Source organism: Passer montanus, unplaced genomic scaffold (genome assembly GCF_014805655.1).
Source record: "Passer montanus isolate IOZ18808 unplaced genomic scaffold, ASM1480565v1 scaffold19, whole genome shotgun sequence".
NCBI lineage: Eukaryota > Metazoa > Chordata > Aves > Passeriformes > Passeridae > Passer > Passer montanus.
This window is the reverse complement of record NW_024366480.1, coordinates 10,833,741-10,853,779: the sequence shown is the minus strand read 5'-3', so window position 1 is coordinate 10,853,779 and position 20,039 is coordinate 10,833,741. Positions and strand designations below refer to the sequence as shown.

At 36.5% G+C, this 20,039-nt stretch overlaps 1 protein-coding gene across 13 annotated transcripts in view; it reads left to right on the top strand.

The window, feature by feature from the left end:
* The window catches only part of PTPRM (protein tyrosine phosphatase receptor type M), a 444,086-nt gene that overhangs the window by 260,788 nt on the left and 163,259 nt on the right, over positions 1-20,039 (top strand). For 9 of the 13 annotated variants that reach the window (XM_039706009.1, XM_039706008.1, XM_039706005.1 and 6 more), the window contains 3 exons: positions 6,925-7,198; positions 8,333-8,369; positions 13,585-13,659. In XM_039706009.1, the coding sequence (XP_039561943.1) occupies positions 6,925-7,198; positions 8,333-8,369; positions 13,585-13,659 (386 nt within the window). The remainder of the gene's footprint in view (positions 1-6,924; positions 7,199-8,332; positions 8,370-13,584; positions 13,660-20,039) is intronic. The other 4 variants (XM_039706015.1, XM_039706013.1, XM_039706011.1 and 1 more) reach the window with 1 other exon arrangement.

The window sequence follows — 20,039 nt, the reverse complement described above, 5'->3', positions numbered from 1 at the left end:
AGACCATCCATACGAAAGAGTTGGGCAGTCACAAAGCAGCTTAGGAGTTTTACATTAAAAAAACAGATACTGTTCCTCAGTGGACTTGGGTCTGTGAAGATAAAGCTTATTATGACACCTGAGAGTTTACATTTGGCACTGTCTCTGGGGACTGAACCTAAGCTGTCTTATCTCCTCCTTTACAGCCGTTTAGGTATTTCTGCTGTGATTGATCTGAGAAATAGGGCTTCTTGCATGACAATGGAGGGGTTGTATAATATTAGTCTCTTGTGTTCATGCCAGGTCTGATTCCAAAAGATTTCATGAATTTTATTTTTTCCCCATGGGCTGAATATTTCAGGTGCCAGTAATAGTATTTCCTGAGAATGAAGGCAGGCCCTGCCTTGGAGAATCTAACCAGACTTATCTCTTGACCTGCAAAGCTAGTAAATAAAGGCAGGTGTGAAAGTAGAATTATTCCATTTGAGTTTGAACAAGCTGGTAGCACAATGTATTTTATTTACTTAGCACCTTTTCTAAGTTTGTGAGGCAACAACTATTCCACAAAATTAGAAACCTGCCAAAGAACGGTGCAGCTTTTGCTTACATGGAACCTCCTAGCTTCAAGTAAAAATACAAACAAAAAGTCAGAAGGATTTAGGACTCCCTTCACTCTGAAAAGCTATAAGGATTTAAGATTCCCTTTGCTCACCCAAAGAAACAGGCAATACACCTCTAACACTAGTATGTCAAGTGCTTAAATGGGAATCATTGCAAGAATTTTGATGATTATGTGTTGTGTGAATATTATTTGCAGCATTGCCTAAATCACTTTTTTCCCCTCATATTAATGTATGACTTTAAAAATATTAGTTGGCATTGTTGTTGGTACAGCAACATCAGTTTAGAGGTTTTGCTTAGTCAGCTTGTTTTTCTTCACTCTAAGTTCTTTATTTTCACATCTGAACATTATGTTCCTACCAGGGATTTTTTTTAAGCTTCTTCACCTTTTCTTAGAAACTACAGTACGTGATGCTGTATTTTGCATAAAGCCCAGAAAATCTCTGATCTCCCAAATAAAACATCCCTGAAATAGACGTGTCTACTTTAAACAGTCTTCTCCATCATTAGTAGATACACTCATTTGTCGTGCTGCTAATCAAAAACTCTCTGGTCTTACCTCTAGTCCACAGTTGAACCATGTGTGCTTCCCCTTTGATAAATTATACAAAGTGGTCACAGGGACAGTGGTCATCAGGACAGGACTGCTATTCAGCTGGTTCTCTGGTGTTGAATCTGTTCTGGAAATGACTGCACACAGAGTATATTTTATTCACTGTATATTAGGTGTTGCTAGAACTCCCCCCCACCCCAGCCACTGGCAAAGCCTGTGTAGCTGTGATGATGAGACACCTGATAAATCAGGGGTTGTTCATCACCTTTGTTTAATCCACTTATAATAAATAAGGCTCTTGCACAGTAGGAGGAGAGTTAGTGGCAATTTCTTGTAGCCTTCTTCTATTTGCCTGCTAACCATAAATTATTAATTCCTGTCCTTTAAAGAGTAATTTCCCTCTTCCATTTCAAGGTGCATTACATATGTATAATTACATATAATTTCTAGAACTGTAAAATTTGAAGTTACAGGATGAATTACAACAATCTAGTGCAGTATAAGGGCACGGAGAAATAGATATGTATCTCCAGTGTTAATCCATATAAATATGATATGACCATGTCAGAGATAGCTGATTACAGAGATGAAGTTATGTTCCATATTATATAGAAAAAAAACTGTTCAAAGGCTGTATTCTTTTCAAGAAGCAATGTTAGGCAATAAACTTGCATAACACATGGCAAGCAAAGATATATGAAGTTTTAGATACAAAACATGAACAAAACAACTGATGCATTTTAAAAGTCTTAATGACAGTATGACAGAAAAATTTTCAGGGTCTACAGAGGATTTGCTGAAACTGTGGGGGCTCTTATGGTTTGAGCAATCAGGTTCTTCCTGGACTTAGAGTTGTGATAATGGGGTAGGGTTTGGGTGTCCTAATTTTGCCCTCTGTTGGAACTGGTATTTTAATTAAAAAATGCAGTAAAGTGATTCTAGCATGCAATAGATCTATAAAAAGTACCAGTTTTCTATATTTCTATTATATTTTCTATATTATATTTCTATAAGGCATGAACTTATAACAGTGAGCAGAAAATTTCAAATTAGGCTCAATAGTGTTACAATGACAGTCTGCAAAGGTAACCCAACAGTTTACACAGCTTATTAGGGCACTCCTAGTGGACCTTAAGAGCTTTACAGACTTTGTACATTTCTTAGGGAAAAAAAAAATCAAGGATAATAAGAATTCGAAGAGATTTTAAACAATTGGAGTAAGAATAAGAAGGTTTCTTATTCTCATTATGCAACTGGATTTCTGAGGCCCATAATAGTTGTTTGACTTGCCTAGGATCACATACAGCAGCTGTATTAAGACTAGTAAATAAATTCAGATAGTCTTTGTTTATATTCAGTTCCTTAGGCCATCTCCCATCTGTGAAATTAATTCCAAAAATGTCTTTAATGCTTCAGTTATATAAAGCATCAGCACTTTTAGAGAGACAAAATAGAGCTGACAGTTCAATAATGAAGTAATCAAGCTTGTTTTCTGTTTGTTTGGAATTTGGAATTGCTATGGAATTAGGTGTAATCATAGATTAATAAGTTTCAATAAATGCCTAGATTGTACATGTTAAGTATGTACATGTACATGCTCCTGTATGAAGACTCCTGAAGTCTACATTTGCATCCAATAGGTCCTTCTTGGAAAGTTATTCTGTAACTTTGAATGACACTTTGATTAATTAAAATTTGATTTACAGCTTTCCAGTACTGTGGAGTAATGTCCTGAATCAGGAGGTTACCAAAACAGATAATTTCATGGAGTTAAGGCTAGATATATACTTAAGCATTCTTTGAAATTGTCATTTGTCTGAGTACTCTGAGCATCTTTTATTACCGTGCTAATACATTTTCTTTCTGCTTTCATGTCTCTTTTTCAACTCTGAAAAAAATTTGTGTATTTATCAGACATTGACACACCATTCCAATTTAAGCAATCCAAATTGAATAAATATCTGAGAGACCTGCTATGTTTAATTTCTTACAAAAATTAAAGCACTGTGTTCAGATCTGTATCTCTGCATAATCATTTAAATTTGGAACTGGTTTGGAATTGTTAGAATAAAAAGCAGTGTAAAAATAATTTTTTTTTCCATACACCTTTTTAAATGCCGAAATTTGAAGCATTTGAATCCTAGGTTAAAAATAACTGCTGTGTGTTCCTTTCTCAATGCAACAATGAACTATTTATTTATAAAAATTAATTTTTAATTTAATTTCCAAGGCATTGAAATTCTATAGTAGAACTGTGTAACATGAATTATACTTAAATTAATTTCTTTGCTTCTGGAAAATCAGCCTAAATGCTGCCGATAACCGGTACGCTTTTGGCACATTTCACTGCAGCGTAGAACTTGTTTTCTGCATTACAGGTAAGAAGACTTTATTCTCTGAAATGTAGAGGTATAGAAAAGGAATAATTCAACATCAAAGAAGTGGGAAATCTGACTGATACGTAAGAGGAATAGTAGAGTCGTGGCACAGTGCTAGCTCAATTCACTGAGCTTGAACCCTTTTCAGAGTAGGCAGTCCAGCTGTTACATATTAAAGAAAGTAATATTAATTGTAAGGCCCAGAGAAAGCTTTTGGATTGTAAAGGTAATTGGGGTAATTTTGTAAAATTCATTAGCAAGATGATCTCATTTGTACAAATGTAAAAAGTATCACTGGTAAAATTCTGTCAGGTTTCCATTGACCCAGGTGCTCATAATGTGTTAATTTACATCAGAGAAACAGCAGTGTGTGGAAATTGGCCAGCAGATAGGATTTAGTTATTTTTCATTAGCACTTGGACTTTGATGAAGGGGAACAGAAAAGAGTTGTTTGACCTTTCAGTGCTTAAATTATTAAAGAGCAAATAGATTTGAGGTCTAGATGCTTGCAAATCTAATTTGTCTTGTGGAGTAAGGATTAAAAGACATTTCGAGTTTGAAATTGCTTCAGTCAACTTCTTTCTTTAAAGTATCTGAAAATGAGTAAATGGCAGGCATCTAAAAGGTATACAAAGAGTAGTGCATAGTAGTATAAATAAATACATATATAATATAAATAAATATAATATATATAATATATATTATATATATACATATATATATATATAATATAAATAAATATGGATTTACCACAGATATGTTTCTAAGATGTCTACTGTCTTGAGCTTTAATCACTGAGTGAAAAATAAAGAGAATCCTCATTTCAGCCAATACTGAAACACGTCATGCTATCTCATCTGGTCTGAAGTCCCTCTTATATTCAGGCCTTCTGCAGGAAAGAAGTAACTTAGTTTACTATCCATCATGCTTTGGTGAAACTGTGGGGTTCTTACATTTGCTGTAGTATTAGGCAAGCATGTCCAGCTCCACTATCTTGCAAGAATAAATGTTTACATCATCTCCTGCATTTTTTTTCCAATACTCCATTTAAGTTTACAAATGGTATTTATTGTAGATTCACTGCAAATTAATAGTTAGAAGGGGCAACATGCTGTCTTCAAAGTAGCTTGGAGTCCCAGTTCTAAGCAACTCTCTTTTGTTCTAGAAAATTAATTGTGAAAATCGTGTCAAAAATTGATTTGTAAGAAAAAAACAAGATTGTAGTGTAGATATTCCATGGCTAGGTTTTTTACAAATCAGTCCCCACAGGATCAAAGAAGCATTGCTGTGGATTGACCTTCATTTACTACTCAGCATGGAATTAATCAACTAGTGAAAATGTTTCTGCTTGATATGAAGCAGAATATCTCTTGTTACACAGAGCTGCAAAATGTACAGGCAGAGGCCTTCAAGTGAACTCTCAAGACATTCCTATGTCCCTGGCTGTACTAAATTTATGCATGGTTAGATTTCTGTGTGAAGTTCAGCTTTAAATTAAAACATTTAAATATAAGTGTCCACTTTTAGATGTCTACATGTGAGCTGAGTATTTAGTTACTATAATCAATGGAGTCTGAGATGCAATTAAGTTGACCTAAAAGTGGACACCTTCTTTCTGTTCAGTTCTCTTGGAACAGTAGATGTGTAGACATCTTCATGAAGGCAGATAGGTTTAAGTGTGTTAACGCTGAGCTAAAGCTCCACCATATTGAAATAAAATCAGGCAGAAGGAAAGGTGCATTTTCAGTATTAACTTTCTGGGCATTTTTTGTGAGCAGAGAAGTCCAGCATCTCTTACTGGAGATGTTAGATCTTAAAAATACAGTCAACAAGATCTGTGGCACATGATCAGTAAGTCTGGTAAAAAAACAGGTGGTCAAGAAAATTGGCATTTTCTGCCCCTTGGTGATATTTGACTATAAAGACTCTGCAGACCTTAAATTATGGTGTCATAGAAACATGGAATGGTTTGGGTTGGAAGGGACTTTTAAAGACCATCTAGTCTGACCCCCTAATCTGGTCAAGGGACGCCTTCCCCTTGACCAGATTGCTTAAAGCACCATCCCTCCTGTCACTGGACAGTTCATCCCTTTACTTCTAAACCAGATTTGCCTCCAGAAAGGAAATAGCTTCAGCTGTGCAGGGATGTGAATAAGCCAATAAACCCTGTGGGGTCCAAACTGAGGTGGTCCTGCAGAAGCTCAGCCCATGTGTCCGTGTACTTCAGGCAGAATCTTCTGTAAACATAATTCTCTACCTATGGATAATGGAACAGTAACACGTCAGAAGACTTTGTGGATATTTCATCTTTAAGAAGCTTCCTATGCAGAGATTGCTGGTTTTTATGAACTGTCATCTTGAGAGATCATAACTTGTTACTGGATGTAGATGATACGCAAAAATGTGGACACATTGCCACTTTGACATCAATTATCTAGACTGAGTTGTTTACTGGGATTCAAGATTCCAGGAGACAAATACTGATTAAGAATCACTGGTCCCCAGTGAAGCAATAAACTTGTAAGCCAGTCCTCTTTAGAGACATGGACTTCCCACATCACGAATTTAAAAGCACTGACTCAGTCTTTTACAGCAACTGCAAGGGTATAATGATTACACTGTTTGCATATACAGCAGAAATTGCAATTTCTTTGTTCCTGTTTGAATGTCCATAGCACCTTTACAGTGGAGAGGGATGGACTGTTCTCTGTAGGTTTCAGTACAGCAGAGACTGCAAGTGCAAACTGACATGCTTTGCAGAATGCAGAAACTGAAAAATGTGGTTATCTATGAGATGTGTGAAAGTGCTTTGCTGAGTGATAGTAACTTCCATCAAAAAGTGTTTTATACTTGCTCAGCAATAGTCAATATGCCACTGAAATTTTACTTTATGCTTTTATAAATACTTAAAATGTCAACAGTTAAGCAAATACTGGTCCCTGTCTCTCTGTAATTTATGTCTTAATTTTTATCTTAGTACTAATTTAATTTCATTTAGGTAAGATAACAGGTTAGAGAAGGGACTCTATAGCTTTATGCTTGCATTGGTGAACAAAATAATACTTAATTTCACATTTTAGCACTGATTAAACACGCTTTTTCTGTACCAGAGTTTAAACAGGAAAATGTACTGTGCATTCACGTGTGTGAAAAGCTGTGGTGTGTATGGCTATTTTTGTCTTTCCAGAACAAAATGAATTTGAAAGCATGAATCCACTCCACAAATTTTACACCTGAGTATTAAAATGTTATTTTTTTTCCTGTGCTCTTTGCTTTTAACAGTTGTTTTTTTCCAGTAAATACTGGTGCACTGTTATGGTTTTAGGATGGTTTGACTACCCAAGTTTTAAAATAACCACTGTTTCTTTTGTTCTTTTCTTTCTACGTTCTTAGTGTCTATCAAATCGTTGTTGAGGAAGAGCGCCCACGGAGGACCAAAAAGACAACTGAAATCCTGAAGTGCTACCCAGTGCCCATTCATTTCCAGAATGCCTCACTCTTGAATTCCCAGTACTACTTTGCTGCAGAGATTCCAGCCAATGGTTTACTAGTTGCTCAGCCTTTCACTGTTGGTGATAACAAAACCTACAGTGGTTTCTGGAATACTCCTCTTCTTCCTCATAAGAGCTACAGCATCTATTTTCAAGCTGCTAGCAGAGCCAATGGGGTAGGTCTTGCAACAGACGTGATTTTATACAGTGTTTGTGTGTAAATAAATGATTGGCATCAACTAGCAGGATGCCCAATTTAGTTGCTAATGAGAAAATGAAGTAACCGTGAAATTTAACACACTGTGTTTAAAAAATAGCAGTTTTCCTAACACAATATTGCTTAATGATTAAAGGTTACAGGAAAGAGGAGGAGAAAACCACACGTTTTGTCTGTAGTGAACAGGCAAAGTAGTATGTTACCATTCTGTCTTATTAGCTTAAAGCTGTCCAGTGACTATGTTTGACTGGCTTTTTTTTCTTCCTTTTTGTTTTTTTTTCTTGCTTTGAACAAGAAAATGTTGTGATTTCTTTCATTACATTTAAGCCAAACACGATTGTGGGTTTTAGCACATCTGTCTTGGCGTGTCCAGTCCTGTTACCTTAGTTTGTAACATCTTGATCTCCCTTTTTCTCATTTGGTTGTCCTGATTAAATTAGAAATCACTTTTTTTTTTTTTTGTCCCTTTCTGCAAACAAAGTAAAAGGAAAAAGAAGTAGATGGAAGTGAAATGAAAAGTGTGTAAAAAGATCCTCACACATCATGTTTCATCAGACTAATTCTTCCTGGAATTGTTTTTCATTTCCTGGACAGACCTACCCAGAGCCCTTCAATTCTTGATAAGCTCTGGCTGTCTGTGCTGACAGCCTGGAAATGTTTTCTGCCAGAAACCATAATGCGCCCTCATTCACAGTGCACCGACAGTGCACAAATGTGAAACACCATTGATTATTTTTTCTTCCTAAAGTTGTCTAACATGATGCCTCAAACTATACTTTCTGTAAGAAAAAGAAAAATCTCCCAAGGTCATTATGTTGCCAGAGCTAAAAAGCTGAACACTTGCCTGTGCTCCTGTGAATATCTTTCCCATTTTCTACTTTCAGAAGAAACTTACATGAAATGTTTACATACCATACCCAAGCAGTGCTTGTCCATATTATGAAAGCACTTCGGAGTTAGCTAATAAGCAGTTAACTTTGAAATGAGGCACATTCTGCTCTGACATTTTATCAGTACTTTTAAGAATAGAATAATGGATGACTTTCTCTGTCTAAAAACAAGATGTGACCTTCTTCCTCTTTGTTTGACACAGGAAACTAAAATCGACTGCGTCAGGGTAGCCACAAAAGGTATGTTGGGATTATGTAATGTATTCTGTACTTCAACTTGTTGACCGTCCCCTCACATGGTGTTTGGAAACTTCCAGAACTGTTTATATTGCTAAAACAGATCAGTAAACATAGTATAGAATTTTCATAGAATCATTTGCATCCTTAGCTGAGATGAGGAAATTTGCTTGTTTGTTTGTTTGTAATCATAAATTTATTAATTACTTTTGGTTGTCTGCTTGAACACAGGGCTTTTAAAATATATTCTCTGGGTTTTTATATGATCTCACAATAAATATTTTGTACTTACATACACAGGTATAAGTATTTATATACTAGAGTTGTAAAATTGCCAATTGCAGACTACATACTGGCTGCTTACACATCCATAGTGAAAAATTGCCCCTTACTTGTAAGCAATTACCTTAACTTAATTGCTGTATAAAAGAGAAGTGGAGAAATCATGTTCTTCATTTTAATGAGACAGATCAGCTATATTTACTCATCTGTCAGCAGATGATACTACCATTTGTGAGACAAATATGTATAATTGAGACAGTACTGTCTATAGGTTTTGTCTCCAAACAGGGGAACATAACACATTGCTGATCTATTTATCTTTGGGGGCTAGATCTATCTGTGATTGTCTTTGTAGTCTCATCTTTTTTAGTACCTTTAGCTGGTGGCAACTTAAAAGCCTGAAAAAGAAGTGATGGAATAGTACAATTGACTTGGAGATGGTAGTAGAGGAACAGGAAAGAACCTGCTGCTGTGAGTAGCAACAGGTAATACCACCTGGCAGTTTGGGCACCCAGCAAGAGCATGAAACAAAAACTGCTTCATGCCTATACCTGCTGCACCCTGCAGGAGATCGTGCTTGTCTCAGTGACTATCCCTAATGGAACTGATTCCACCATTATTTCCTTTACATATAGACTTCACAGTTTCATCACCACCTCTTTGTCTAAATGGGATGAGAATGTCATTACTTAAAAGTAACAAAAACGTTAGCATAAAGTTGCTGCTGTTGAAAGTTTGTATACTCCCTTTTGAAAAATACATTTTCATGCCTCTTTAGACCAATTCCTAGCTTCTTCTCTTTTCCAAACCAAAGGAAATAGTTTTAATTTGAATTTACTAACTGATTACTAAGTCACAGAAATCGTTCAAAAATCTGAACTCAACCCAAATATAATACAGATGAGAGTTTAATTCCAGATGCAAGTGAAATTCTGTATTGTTTTCAAGTAGTTTCAGAGCTATCAGAGGTGAACTGGGGTACATCAGAAATCACAATAGATGATTGGAGGAATGGATTTTAAATTTTTTGAAAATTTGTATTCCTCATCACTAATGGATGTTCAACTATTTAAATTACTTGACTGACTGAAAATTTTTACTCTCTCATTTGAGAAGCGAGGGTAACTTTGTGGATTGGAATAGCTCCCATAGCAACAAGCTACTTTGAGCTAACCCATTTGGCAATGGAGATGTGAGAAATGCAGCTTTTATTAAAAAAAAAATCTCCCTACATTCCTGTTTTGAAAGCATAGTTCAGATTTTTTCATAATAAAATAATGTTAGAGGTTGTTGTGAAGACTTTTTTTTTAAACCAAAGGTAGCCTTGATGGTATTTTTAGTCCCTGGTGCAAAATTTTCTTGGGGCATACTGTAAAGCACTGATTTCCATTATTTGAAACGGAATGCTTGTATTATATTTTTAATCTGTATTAATTAAAAAAGATTAAATGAAGACCATAACATATTTTAATATGATATTAAAAGTAGCTATCTGCACAGATGTTTTCCCTTTGGATCTAACTGATATACTTAAAGGAAAAGCAGAATTCTGTGCCCTCTCTGGACCTCCCACATTTGCTTTAGAAGCAAACAGGAAAAATGCTCAGTGTGTAGGTCAGAAATCACTATACCTGCATTGGGACAAGACATAAAATTGTCCTCTCCCAGTCTCCTCTCCTGTTTAATCCCCATGAACAGCTCAGTACAGCTCAGTACATTCACGTTGTTTGTACCCCAGTAAGCAAGGGCTGCTCTGACCACTCCACCAGATTTCTTACATTTGCACCTTTTTCCACTGAGCTTTGAGACTACAGTGTAGCTACTAGACAGTAAGCTACTTAAGCTCTTTGTGCTTGTTATGTCCATATATTTATGTGCTGTAGTGCTCCTGACAAATAAGATTGCGAATGCTCTCCAGTACTGCATCTAGTTTTCACATACTAGTAAGATTCCTGAAATATTTGTAATCTGCGCTTCTCTTATCTCAGGAGTTCAAGTTCGGTGGTTTTAAAGCTAGAGGAAGTGCTCCAGGCCATTCATGTATAAAACTGGTGCAATCTTTTGAATAGAGGTCTGATCCTGAAAATGCCTACAGCCTTGTGTGGGCCACTGGAATCAGTAGACATACTGTATGGGTATGTCATAGACATTCCTTGTGTGGGCCACTGGAATCAGTAGACATACTGTAGATATTACTATGTATGTGAGAAGCCATATGGTTTTACAGAATCACAGAATATTCTGAATTGCAAGGGATCATGGAATCCAGCACTTAAGTGAATGGCCTGTGGGGATTGAACCCACAGCCTTGGTGTTCCTAGCACCATGCTCTGACCAGCTAGGCCCTAATCAAGTCAGTCATGTACCTGCTTTTGCACACAGAGAATGATCTCATTGACTGCTTCACAACTGTTCCATGTTAAAGAAGACATGGAAGTATTTTACTGGATAAAGGCCGGTGCCATTCCTAGGATCAAGAGCCCTTCCTAAGATCAAGGTCACTCAAGGCAACTTTCAAGCTGCCCCACTGAGCCAGCTGAGATTGGCCAAGCCACCTCATTGTGGTTAGCCTGTTTGAAGTCTGTCCTGAGGACCAATATGGGTATTCAGAACATGTCACGAGCAGAGCTGTCACTTGCTAGTTATATTCCCTTTAATTATCTCACCTCCAGATAATAAAGTTGTTGGTGCCCTTAAGACCTTCTTAAGGTCACTGAGAGTTGGTTTTGTCACTGTCATGCAGTCTTCATTCCATGGCCCACCATACAGTTTCTAATTTTTTGTAAAAATAAAATTACATAACTTAATATAAACAATGCTCATGTCCCAGATCCAGCAGAACTGTTCTGTACCTTGAGTACCCTCTTCCTTCCTGTTGATGTCAGCAGGAATAATGCATGTGCTTTACTGCCAAGCACGTGCTCGACTGGCAGACATTAAACCTTGTTGCTGTATCAGAACCAAGTGCTTATTATCATATTGACAGGTTTCCTGTTAGAAGGGTGCAGCCTGTCTCCAGTAAAGTGCAGCCTAATTCTACTGGGTCAAATGCATGTCTGGGGTCAGCAGCTAGATAATACTTTTTCATTCCATCAAGTGTATTTAAGCAACCTCAGTTTGTACCCTTTTAAAAAATTATCTTGTTTTATGACCATTATATTTTTACACATGAAACCTTTGTTGAATGTATTCTTTTAGAGATCATATAAAAATCCTGATTGCTGTGATTACAAGTATAAATTAGGATGAGAATGTTTGATTTTGTAGAGCTGAAAGTTCTCCTTCTGCTTCTGATGAAGTCAAAGGAAGCCTTTGCCAGTGACTTTGTTAGTAGAAGGATCATACAGCACATTATTATGATGTGGAGTCTCCTGATTTCAGTGTTCTGCAGAGAAAGGCTTCTGGGACCTCTGTGACTATTTGGTGTATATACAAATGGGGAGACTGCAGGGTTTCCACTCCCATTATTTTTGACAAGATAATTAAACAAACAAACAAACAAAAATCTGGAATAGCTTCTTGTACCAGTGGTAATAAAGGTTGTCATATATTGCTTGAAATATGGCTTTCATATTCCTGCTCTTTCTTCAAGCTAAATGACTGTAAAATCTCAACAGACTAAGTTGAAAACATTCCAAAACTCCTCCAAGTTTATTACTATCAACTTTGTGGTGGTTTGTGATTTATATTAAGAGTATATTTCCTGATATGACTTACAACACTGTCTGGATAGAAACATCTTGATTATCTCCTAGGAATGCAGTTCTCAAGAGGGAGGCATCATTGTTCTAATTTTGCAATATTGGAAGGCTTTCATTAATTATGAGAGAGAAAAGGATATTATAATATTTTAAATCCAATAGCAACACTGCTCTAGAAGCTACTATCAACACTGCATTTCAGTGTTGCAGAGGGATATTTCCAAATATTATGCAGCAGCAGTTTTGAGTTTAATTGTCTGCAGATGGTAGATGATCTATTTTCCTCTCTCGCTGCCACATTTCTAATAGCACCCAGGCTGTTCTATGTAAATGAGTGATCTTTCATATAATTTTGTCCTTAATTTTCCAATATTTTTTCTTTGCATCATTCTCCAGCTGCATCGTGTTGGATCTGACCTTTTAATTTTTTTAATATTCCTTAATATATATGTATCACAGCATGCTTAGCCATTTAGAGGCAATCATAGAACGGCTGGAAAACAAAGAAAAACAGATTTTATTAATGTGGGCCACGATAATAGTTGTCTGTAGCAGGGAGTGGTTGTTACATCTCTGTCAGAAAAGTGTGGATATTTCAGGGTACAGACAAGTCAGGGTTTTCAGCTTTTTCTTGTGAAGTTGAAACTCAGACCTGGGGACAGATCCTGAATTAAAGGTGTGCGGTCATTCTCTGTGTGCTGAACATTAAGTATATGTGTAGTGTGCACATTTTTAGAACAGCAACCCCAGTGGGTACAAGAAAAGTTAATATTAACTAGCTCAAAAATGCTTTACATAAAAACTGTCTTTAAAAAAATTGCAGGAAAAATATAGTATTATGAAATAGGAAAATAAAAATGAAACTACTTCAAAATAAAAATGAAACTACCTCAAATTACTCAGAGAAGTTGATATTAGAGTACTCTGAACAATCAGCTTGTTTTCACTTAGGAAGCTTAGTGCTGTGAGTAGCAGAGTCTCCAGTTTCCTCAAATGCAGTAAATAATGTGCTTTGAGTCCTTTTCCTGAAGGAAATTCACACGCGACAGCTTATTAATTTGCAGAATAACCACACTAACAACTAAAAATGAAAAGGAACTTGTGGGAGTTTTTTGGTTTTCATTTGTGAAGTTCAGACAATAAACAACTGACCAAGATTCTTCTTGCTGGCGTAGCTTCAGTCTGGCTTTTTTTTCCCTCATGCATGCTGACCTGGAACTCTTCCTTTGCCTTAGCTGCGATAATCGTGACTCAGCTTACAACACCATACATTCGCATCGCCCCTGCTGCAGGCGACGACCAGCTAACAGGTCAGATGTTCAAGTACAGACAAGTCATCATGCCCATTCTGTCCTCTTTTTCTTTGCCTCCTTTTCCCTGACAGTTTCTTTCTTCTCTGCTCATAAAGTTTCCTGTGTTAAGAGTTCCTTTCTGTTTGTAGTTTTTTTCCTCAGCTCCATTGAACTCAGTGGTGTGCTTGGCACCAAAACTCAAACACATGTCCTTGTATATACAACTCCACTGCATGTGCCCATTGTGTGTGTGATTGTGGAGTGTTCCTTCAAGCCTCACGTTGTAAAGAGATCTCATCTTGCTCCATCCATAAATTAAATGAAAGTTTGAATATAGATATATATCTGCGTACCAGGTCATTTTTTTCTCTGTTACTAGATCAAGACACTAGAATTTTTTAATAATTGAGGCTCAAAAGTTGCACGTGCAAGTTAGGATAAAGATCTAGTATTAGTGGATTCAGGTTTTTTTCCGGTGTAATGGTAGGAAGATCATGTTTTCTGGCAAAATTTCAATATGAAATAAAATAAAGAAATAAAAATATTTATTTTTATTATGTCATACATGACTTCTAGCATTGAAATAAAACAACCTAGCTCGTGACATACGAGAATGAGCAAGACTTAAGGGTTTAAAATCTAACTTCCGAAGTAAATTCAGTATTTAAGTGGAACCATTTTTAGGTTGTATATGGCTTGAAGGATGGCTCAGAATATGCTAGAAAACCTTTGTGAACCTGGAGAAATGATTGATTTGGTCAGAAAAGAAACCTGTGCCTAAAACCTTTCAGGGATTTGCAAACATTTTTATTTTCAAAGTGAACCAAAGAGCATTACAAACTCTAGAACCTGAAGTGATGAAATACCTAATGGGGAAAGTAAGCCTAGTCCATCAGCTTTTAGTGTATGATAAATCTTTGCCTGTTGAAGAATACTGGCATAGTTCCTTGGGACAGCACATGGTTACCATGCTGCTACCAGGGTGTCTGAGAGATGAGTTCAAATGTCTGGTATCTGGATACTGCTACAGTAAATAAGAGGCAGTTAAATGATTCAGCTTAAGAGGATTAGTGACATGTCTGCTGTGACTTTTAATTCTGGGGTATGTGTTTTAATAACAAAGCTGAGTGATCCATAATGCCCAAGTTACCTTGTCAATCAAGACAAAATTGCTGCATGTATACTTTTATTTTCTAATAACATACAAACTAACCAGAATAACATACTTATATGATGCCATGAAGTAGCTTGTTCTTGTTACTACTGCTTGGCAGAAGCTGTGTCTGCGTACATTTTTATACCTCAGTTAATTTTTACTTGACAATTCAAATAAAGCATTGAAGAGACAGGATCTCTTCCATATCCTTGAACTTCAACAATTTTTGATTTCTTTATCAGAGGATTCAAATAAGCTTCTGTATTTTTTCATGTGGAGATTGAAATGTTTCTCTTCTCTTGTTTTGTCTTTTTTTAATCTGTTTCAATGCAAAACTGGGTAGCTATAGGCAACACTGGAGACATGCCTGTTCCACAAGATGGCCACAGTACTTAACAGTAAGAGAAAAGAGATATGGCTACATAGGATAGCTGGCTAACATAGGATTTATTTCATTGCTTTTCACTGGTGCCATTGGCAGTCTGTAGTTAACTCTCAGATCTTTGAAATTTGTTTCCTTTTTCTTGAAAAGAAAATAAAAATGTTCTACCAGAATCTAATTTTGTAGTGAAAAAGAACATATCAGATTATACCTGCCAACAGCATTAATAGCTATTTGTGAAATGTATTAGAGAGCCTTTGAAATACCCTCATCATCTTCCCAACCCCACCCCATGCTTGAAAGACTGTGCTCAAAAGGAAAGAAACATCTTCCTCCTCATTTGCCAGAGCTGCAGTAACAAGCAGAGAAACCTCACCCAGCCCACATGGTTGTCCCATGACAGCAACTAGAATTCCTGTTTACCTGGGGAGACATCCTGTCTAGGAGTCCTTTGGGCAGGCTTTTCAACTTGAGGGCAGTACAGCAGTATTGGGATCTGCAGTACCATGAGAAGCACAAAGACTTTCTTAAAGGAGGTTTACAGAAACTGGACCACACAGGAGGGAGCTGAGAGTGATACAGATTGTCCCCACATTTTTCTCCTACAAATTTCAAGATTGTGGAAAGGATTTGTTTATGTGAAAGTACAGGGCTGTTTCTAACTGTAGTTACCACAAGTCCTACAGCTGTAACTGTTAAATGTCACTTAGCATTTTCTCTTCAGTGCTTTTTCCTCACTTCTTTGTTCAGAACCAAAGTAATTATATTTGAGATCAAGAAATTACTTTCATCTTTTAGCATTTGAGGAGATACATAAGCGGCAGTGGGAAGGTCAAGGATGGCATTTTCGGGTTTCTTTACATTGGAAGTTGATGCTTCTTGCATAATGAAAATTTAAAATCTTGGCTGCATTCCTGAATATCGTTACCAAATTTGAAAGGTCTTCCTCTTCACAAATATCATGATAATACAGCTCAGCTTTCAAGCCAATTCTGCTTGCACTCATTTCCTCCATCCTCGTCATCATCGTCTTGCCTCTTACTGGTGCAGTTGATAAACAATGCATTATTAATTTCTCTTTGTCCTTCCTTTCTCCTTCCTTTTTCATATAAAAATAACAGGTCTACCATTTAAAGGATTACGGGCCAGTTACCCTAAATATCTGGACAGCCATTTCAGGTTGCCTTTGCAGCCTGTAGCAAAGAGAACTTTTCCTTGCAGTTGCACTTAAATACCTACAGTGTAGTTGTCCTTAAGTCATAGCATAAGATATATGTTACTTGTGAAATGTGTTAGAGAGCCAATGCTTTTACACCTAGTGTAAAAGCAACTGTGTGATTTTGTCTCTTACATGCCAAAACAGGGAAATCAGTGTTTGGCCAATACATAATTTTCAGTGATCCAATAATGTAGTAGCTAAGGAATTCAAATTTGAGGGATAGTGTTTAGCTTTCAGTGTTACCTTACAAAAGTAACTAACTTGAAATCTACTCAATTGACCCTGTCCTTCAACAGACAGAAAATACCTAATATCTTATACCTGTGTGCAAGGAAAAAGATTATGTATACATGAAGCATAGTAGTACTCATGATACTGTCTCCATGTTTTTGTAACAAATACGGTTTAACATACAATTGAAATCATGTACAATGTTATCAAAAAACTTACCACATAAAAATGTGATTGTATGGTCTTAACACCAAAGTCGAATTAAAAATCCATCTTTTTGAGAAATACTGAAATCATTTGCAGTTTGTTTCAGAATTTTGTAAGAGACACTTCATCTAATAGGTTTAAATTGGCCATATTTGGTATTCACTTGGCCCTCATATATTTTGTTCTCTGCATCCTGATAAAATAGCATGCTTGGAATCATGATTAGGGTGTTCATTCTGTCAGGCATTTTCTTAATTGTTGAAATATGTCTGAGCTACTTGTATTTGAATTAAAGTATTTCCATTTGTGATTTAGTGGAGCAGCCACTACTTTGCTGGATGTTATTAAGACTGATTTCCATAGAACGCCCTTTTTACGACCCATTGTAATTACACATCCAGCTGCAGGAGAGAGCTCTGTATTGTACATTCTTCATGCATGAACATCTTGGTACAAATCAAATACAGCAAGATCTGTCAGAAGTTTTGTAAAGTAACTGATACTTAATGATTGGGAAGACTTTTTTTTTTTTTTTTGTAAAAGATAGGGGAAGAAGTTTAAAACATTGGTTTTATCCTGCACACCTTAAGGTCTAGATGATCACCATATTTATAAACAAGTTAAAAGCAGTCATAAAATAATCCCAGTCAGTTTCTTCTCCCTTGTGAAGTTAGCACTTGAGTAAAATATACCCATTTCTTAAGATGTGCATTCTGTATATGGCAAGATTTATTGCAGTGTTCTGGGTCAGCCATTCCACTGTAAAAGTGAAAAAAATAAACTGAAATCTTTGATTGATTAAATCGCAACTTCATGGAATTTTTTAATGTCAAGGGATTTATTCCAGTTTTGTACTGCATTACTGAAAACACACTTTGTTTATTAATGTAAAAAGCAACAGCATAAATTTGAGAAAGAGTGTTTTGCTATTTACCTTGATTGTTTTGCTTTACAAGCATCTGAGGTATAACAACATGTACTGGACAGACTTTCAAATTCATTTTTTTCTCCATCCTGGATCATATAACATTGATTTAGGAGTACTCTGACATGCTAAAACTTGAAGTGCTATTTTGGGCAATGTAGAACCCACTATTTCCTAGCTGAGTCTGTAATAATAAGCTTATGTGGAGACGTGTCTGTCTGCAGGTTCAAGACACTATTTTAGAAGTTTATTCTTGTTTTGATACTTCTGGACAACATTTGCATTAGTTGGAGTTGTGGATAGCTATCCAGGGTAGAATAAGCACCTGTGTGCTGTAAAGTCAAAGCCATATTGCAGTGCTGTTGCAAGATCAAGTGACAAGGAAAGCAGGATGAGAATGGATCTGACTCTCCTAAGTGAAATTCTAAGCCTGTTTTTATGTGATGGCCCCAACGATTGCTGTACCAGTTGTTCAAGGATTCTGGTCCTCTTGCTCAGCCGGGCACAATGCAAAAAAAGGAAATGTTCCTACTTTCTGCAGCACTGGCTGAATGCATTTCAATGGGCTGAGGTGTCACTTGTGATTTATTGCCCATTTTTGTTCTTTTATGTGTTATATTTGTCATTTTTGCAGTGACAGTTTCATCTATAAAACAGTATAGTTACAAGAAAATGTTAAGAGGATACAGGAGTGCCATGGGAGCTGCTGTTTCCTTTTCTCCCTTTTATTTCCCATAGTACGTTACAGAGTCAAATGTCAAGTTTTATATAAGACAGTGTAGCCAAAGCATCTATGCTTTTAAACATAAGTATGTTTTCCACAGAGCAACTGAAGAAGAGCTGAAGTTAAACAATAAGACAAAGGCCTAAAAATAATGCTAATAACATTTCCCAAATGGTGAAATAACCCATAATACAAATACAAGCCATTGCCATCTGTACACAATAAAGAGCCCAACTTGATTAGAAGTCAGTTATCAGTGTGATTATATTAGTTATATTAAATACTCCGCTTCTTGTTTTAAAATAATAGTTCCTTTAATGTTCTTTGGAAATGGGACCTTTCCAACTCCCATGCCTGAGTAGAACAATAGGGAGGATAAACTGCAGAGTCATATCAGCAGTTTTTCTCTGGCTATTGATGCTTCTGGTTGGCCACAGGGGTGTGGGTTCTTCAGCTGTCCTGGCACTGCATTGCCAGAGCCACTGTGTTACAGACCTGGGACAGCAACAGCTGGAGAAGATCCCATGAACCAGAAGGAAGTATCAACCTTTCCCTACCCTTTAGGAAGGACAAGTAGCCTAATTAGATGTGTTTTCCACTGTAGAAACAGTTTGTTTGTTATTCAGGGCAGTTAAAAACTTGGTTGCCACAGAAGTAGTAGTCAGTCATTGCAGGAGCCGTGTTACATCCGCCAAGTACAAAACCAATCTGGAAGTTTGAGTATTCCAGTCAATACCTGAGAGAAAAATACTATTCCAAGTGTCTAATATCTCTTTTGTGATGAGAGCCATCCAAATTTAATGTAAACCACTAAAGATGGGTCTGTTTGGCTCATCCTACCTTGAAAACTAATCTGTTCTCTTAGTAATGTGTAGTCTTCATGTCAGGATATCTGTGAGACTGTTTGAGGTTGAGTTGGGAGGAGAGGCAGCTTTTCTTATTCACATTACACAGAATGGAAGTATAAAACCCAGACATGAAAGTAATTATATGAATGAAATGACCAGGATAAATTCTTAACAAACTGAAGGAATCTCTGCCATCTGTTTACTACTGATACCGGTCAGTATCACACCCACTTCAAAATGTTTTGACATCAGCAATATACATCAAACAGAAAACCTGAATCAATGCAAAAATAACAGTAGGTAATTTTTAGAGCATAGCTGTCATATAGTATGTTACTTCATTTCTGTATTAAAAAATATGCCTCTGATTTTTACATTTGAAACAGAGTTTTGTATGTATCACAATGAAAAATTAAGGAGAGGCAAGGGAAGACAAAGAAACTCAGAGATATAAGTAGTAACTAGAAAACACTATGAATTTCACTGTTTCCCAGCTGTAGTTTTTGACTGTATTCATAAAATGCTAAGCACTTTGAATTTTAAGTTTAAATAAAATGTGGGACCAGATGTGGGTAAAATTATCTGTAGTTCTTGGAGACTGCAAATCTGGTGTTTGTACCACTGGAGAGTTTGGCAAATGTTTCAGGCAATATTATGTGGACTGCCTCTATTTTAATGTTCGGGTGAGCATTTAGATATGTTACAG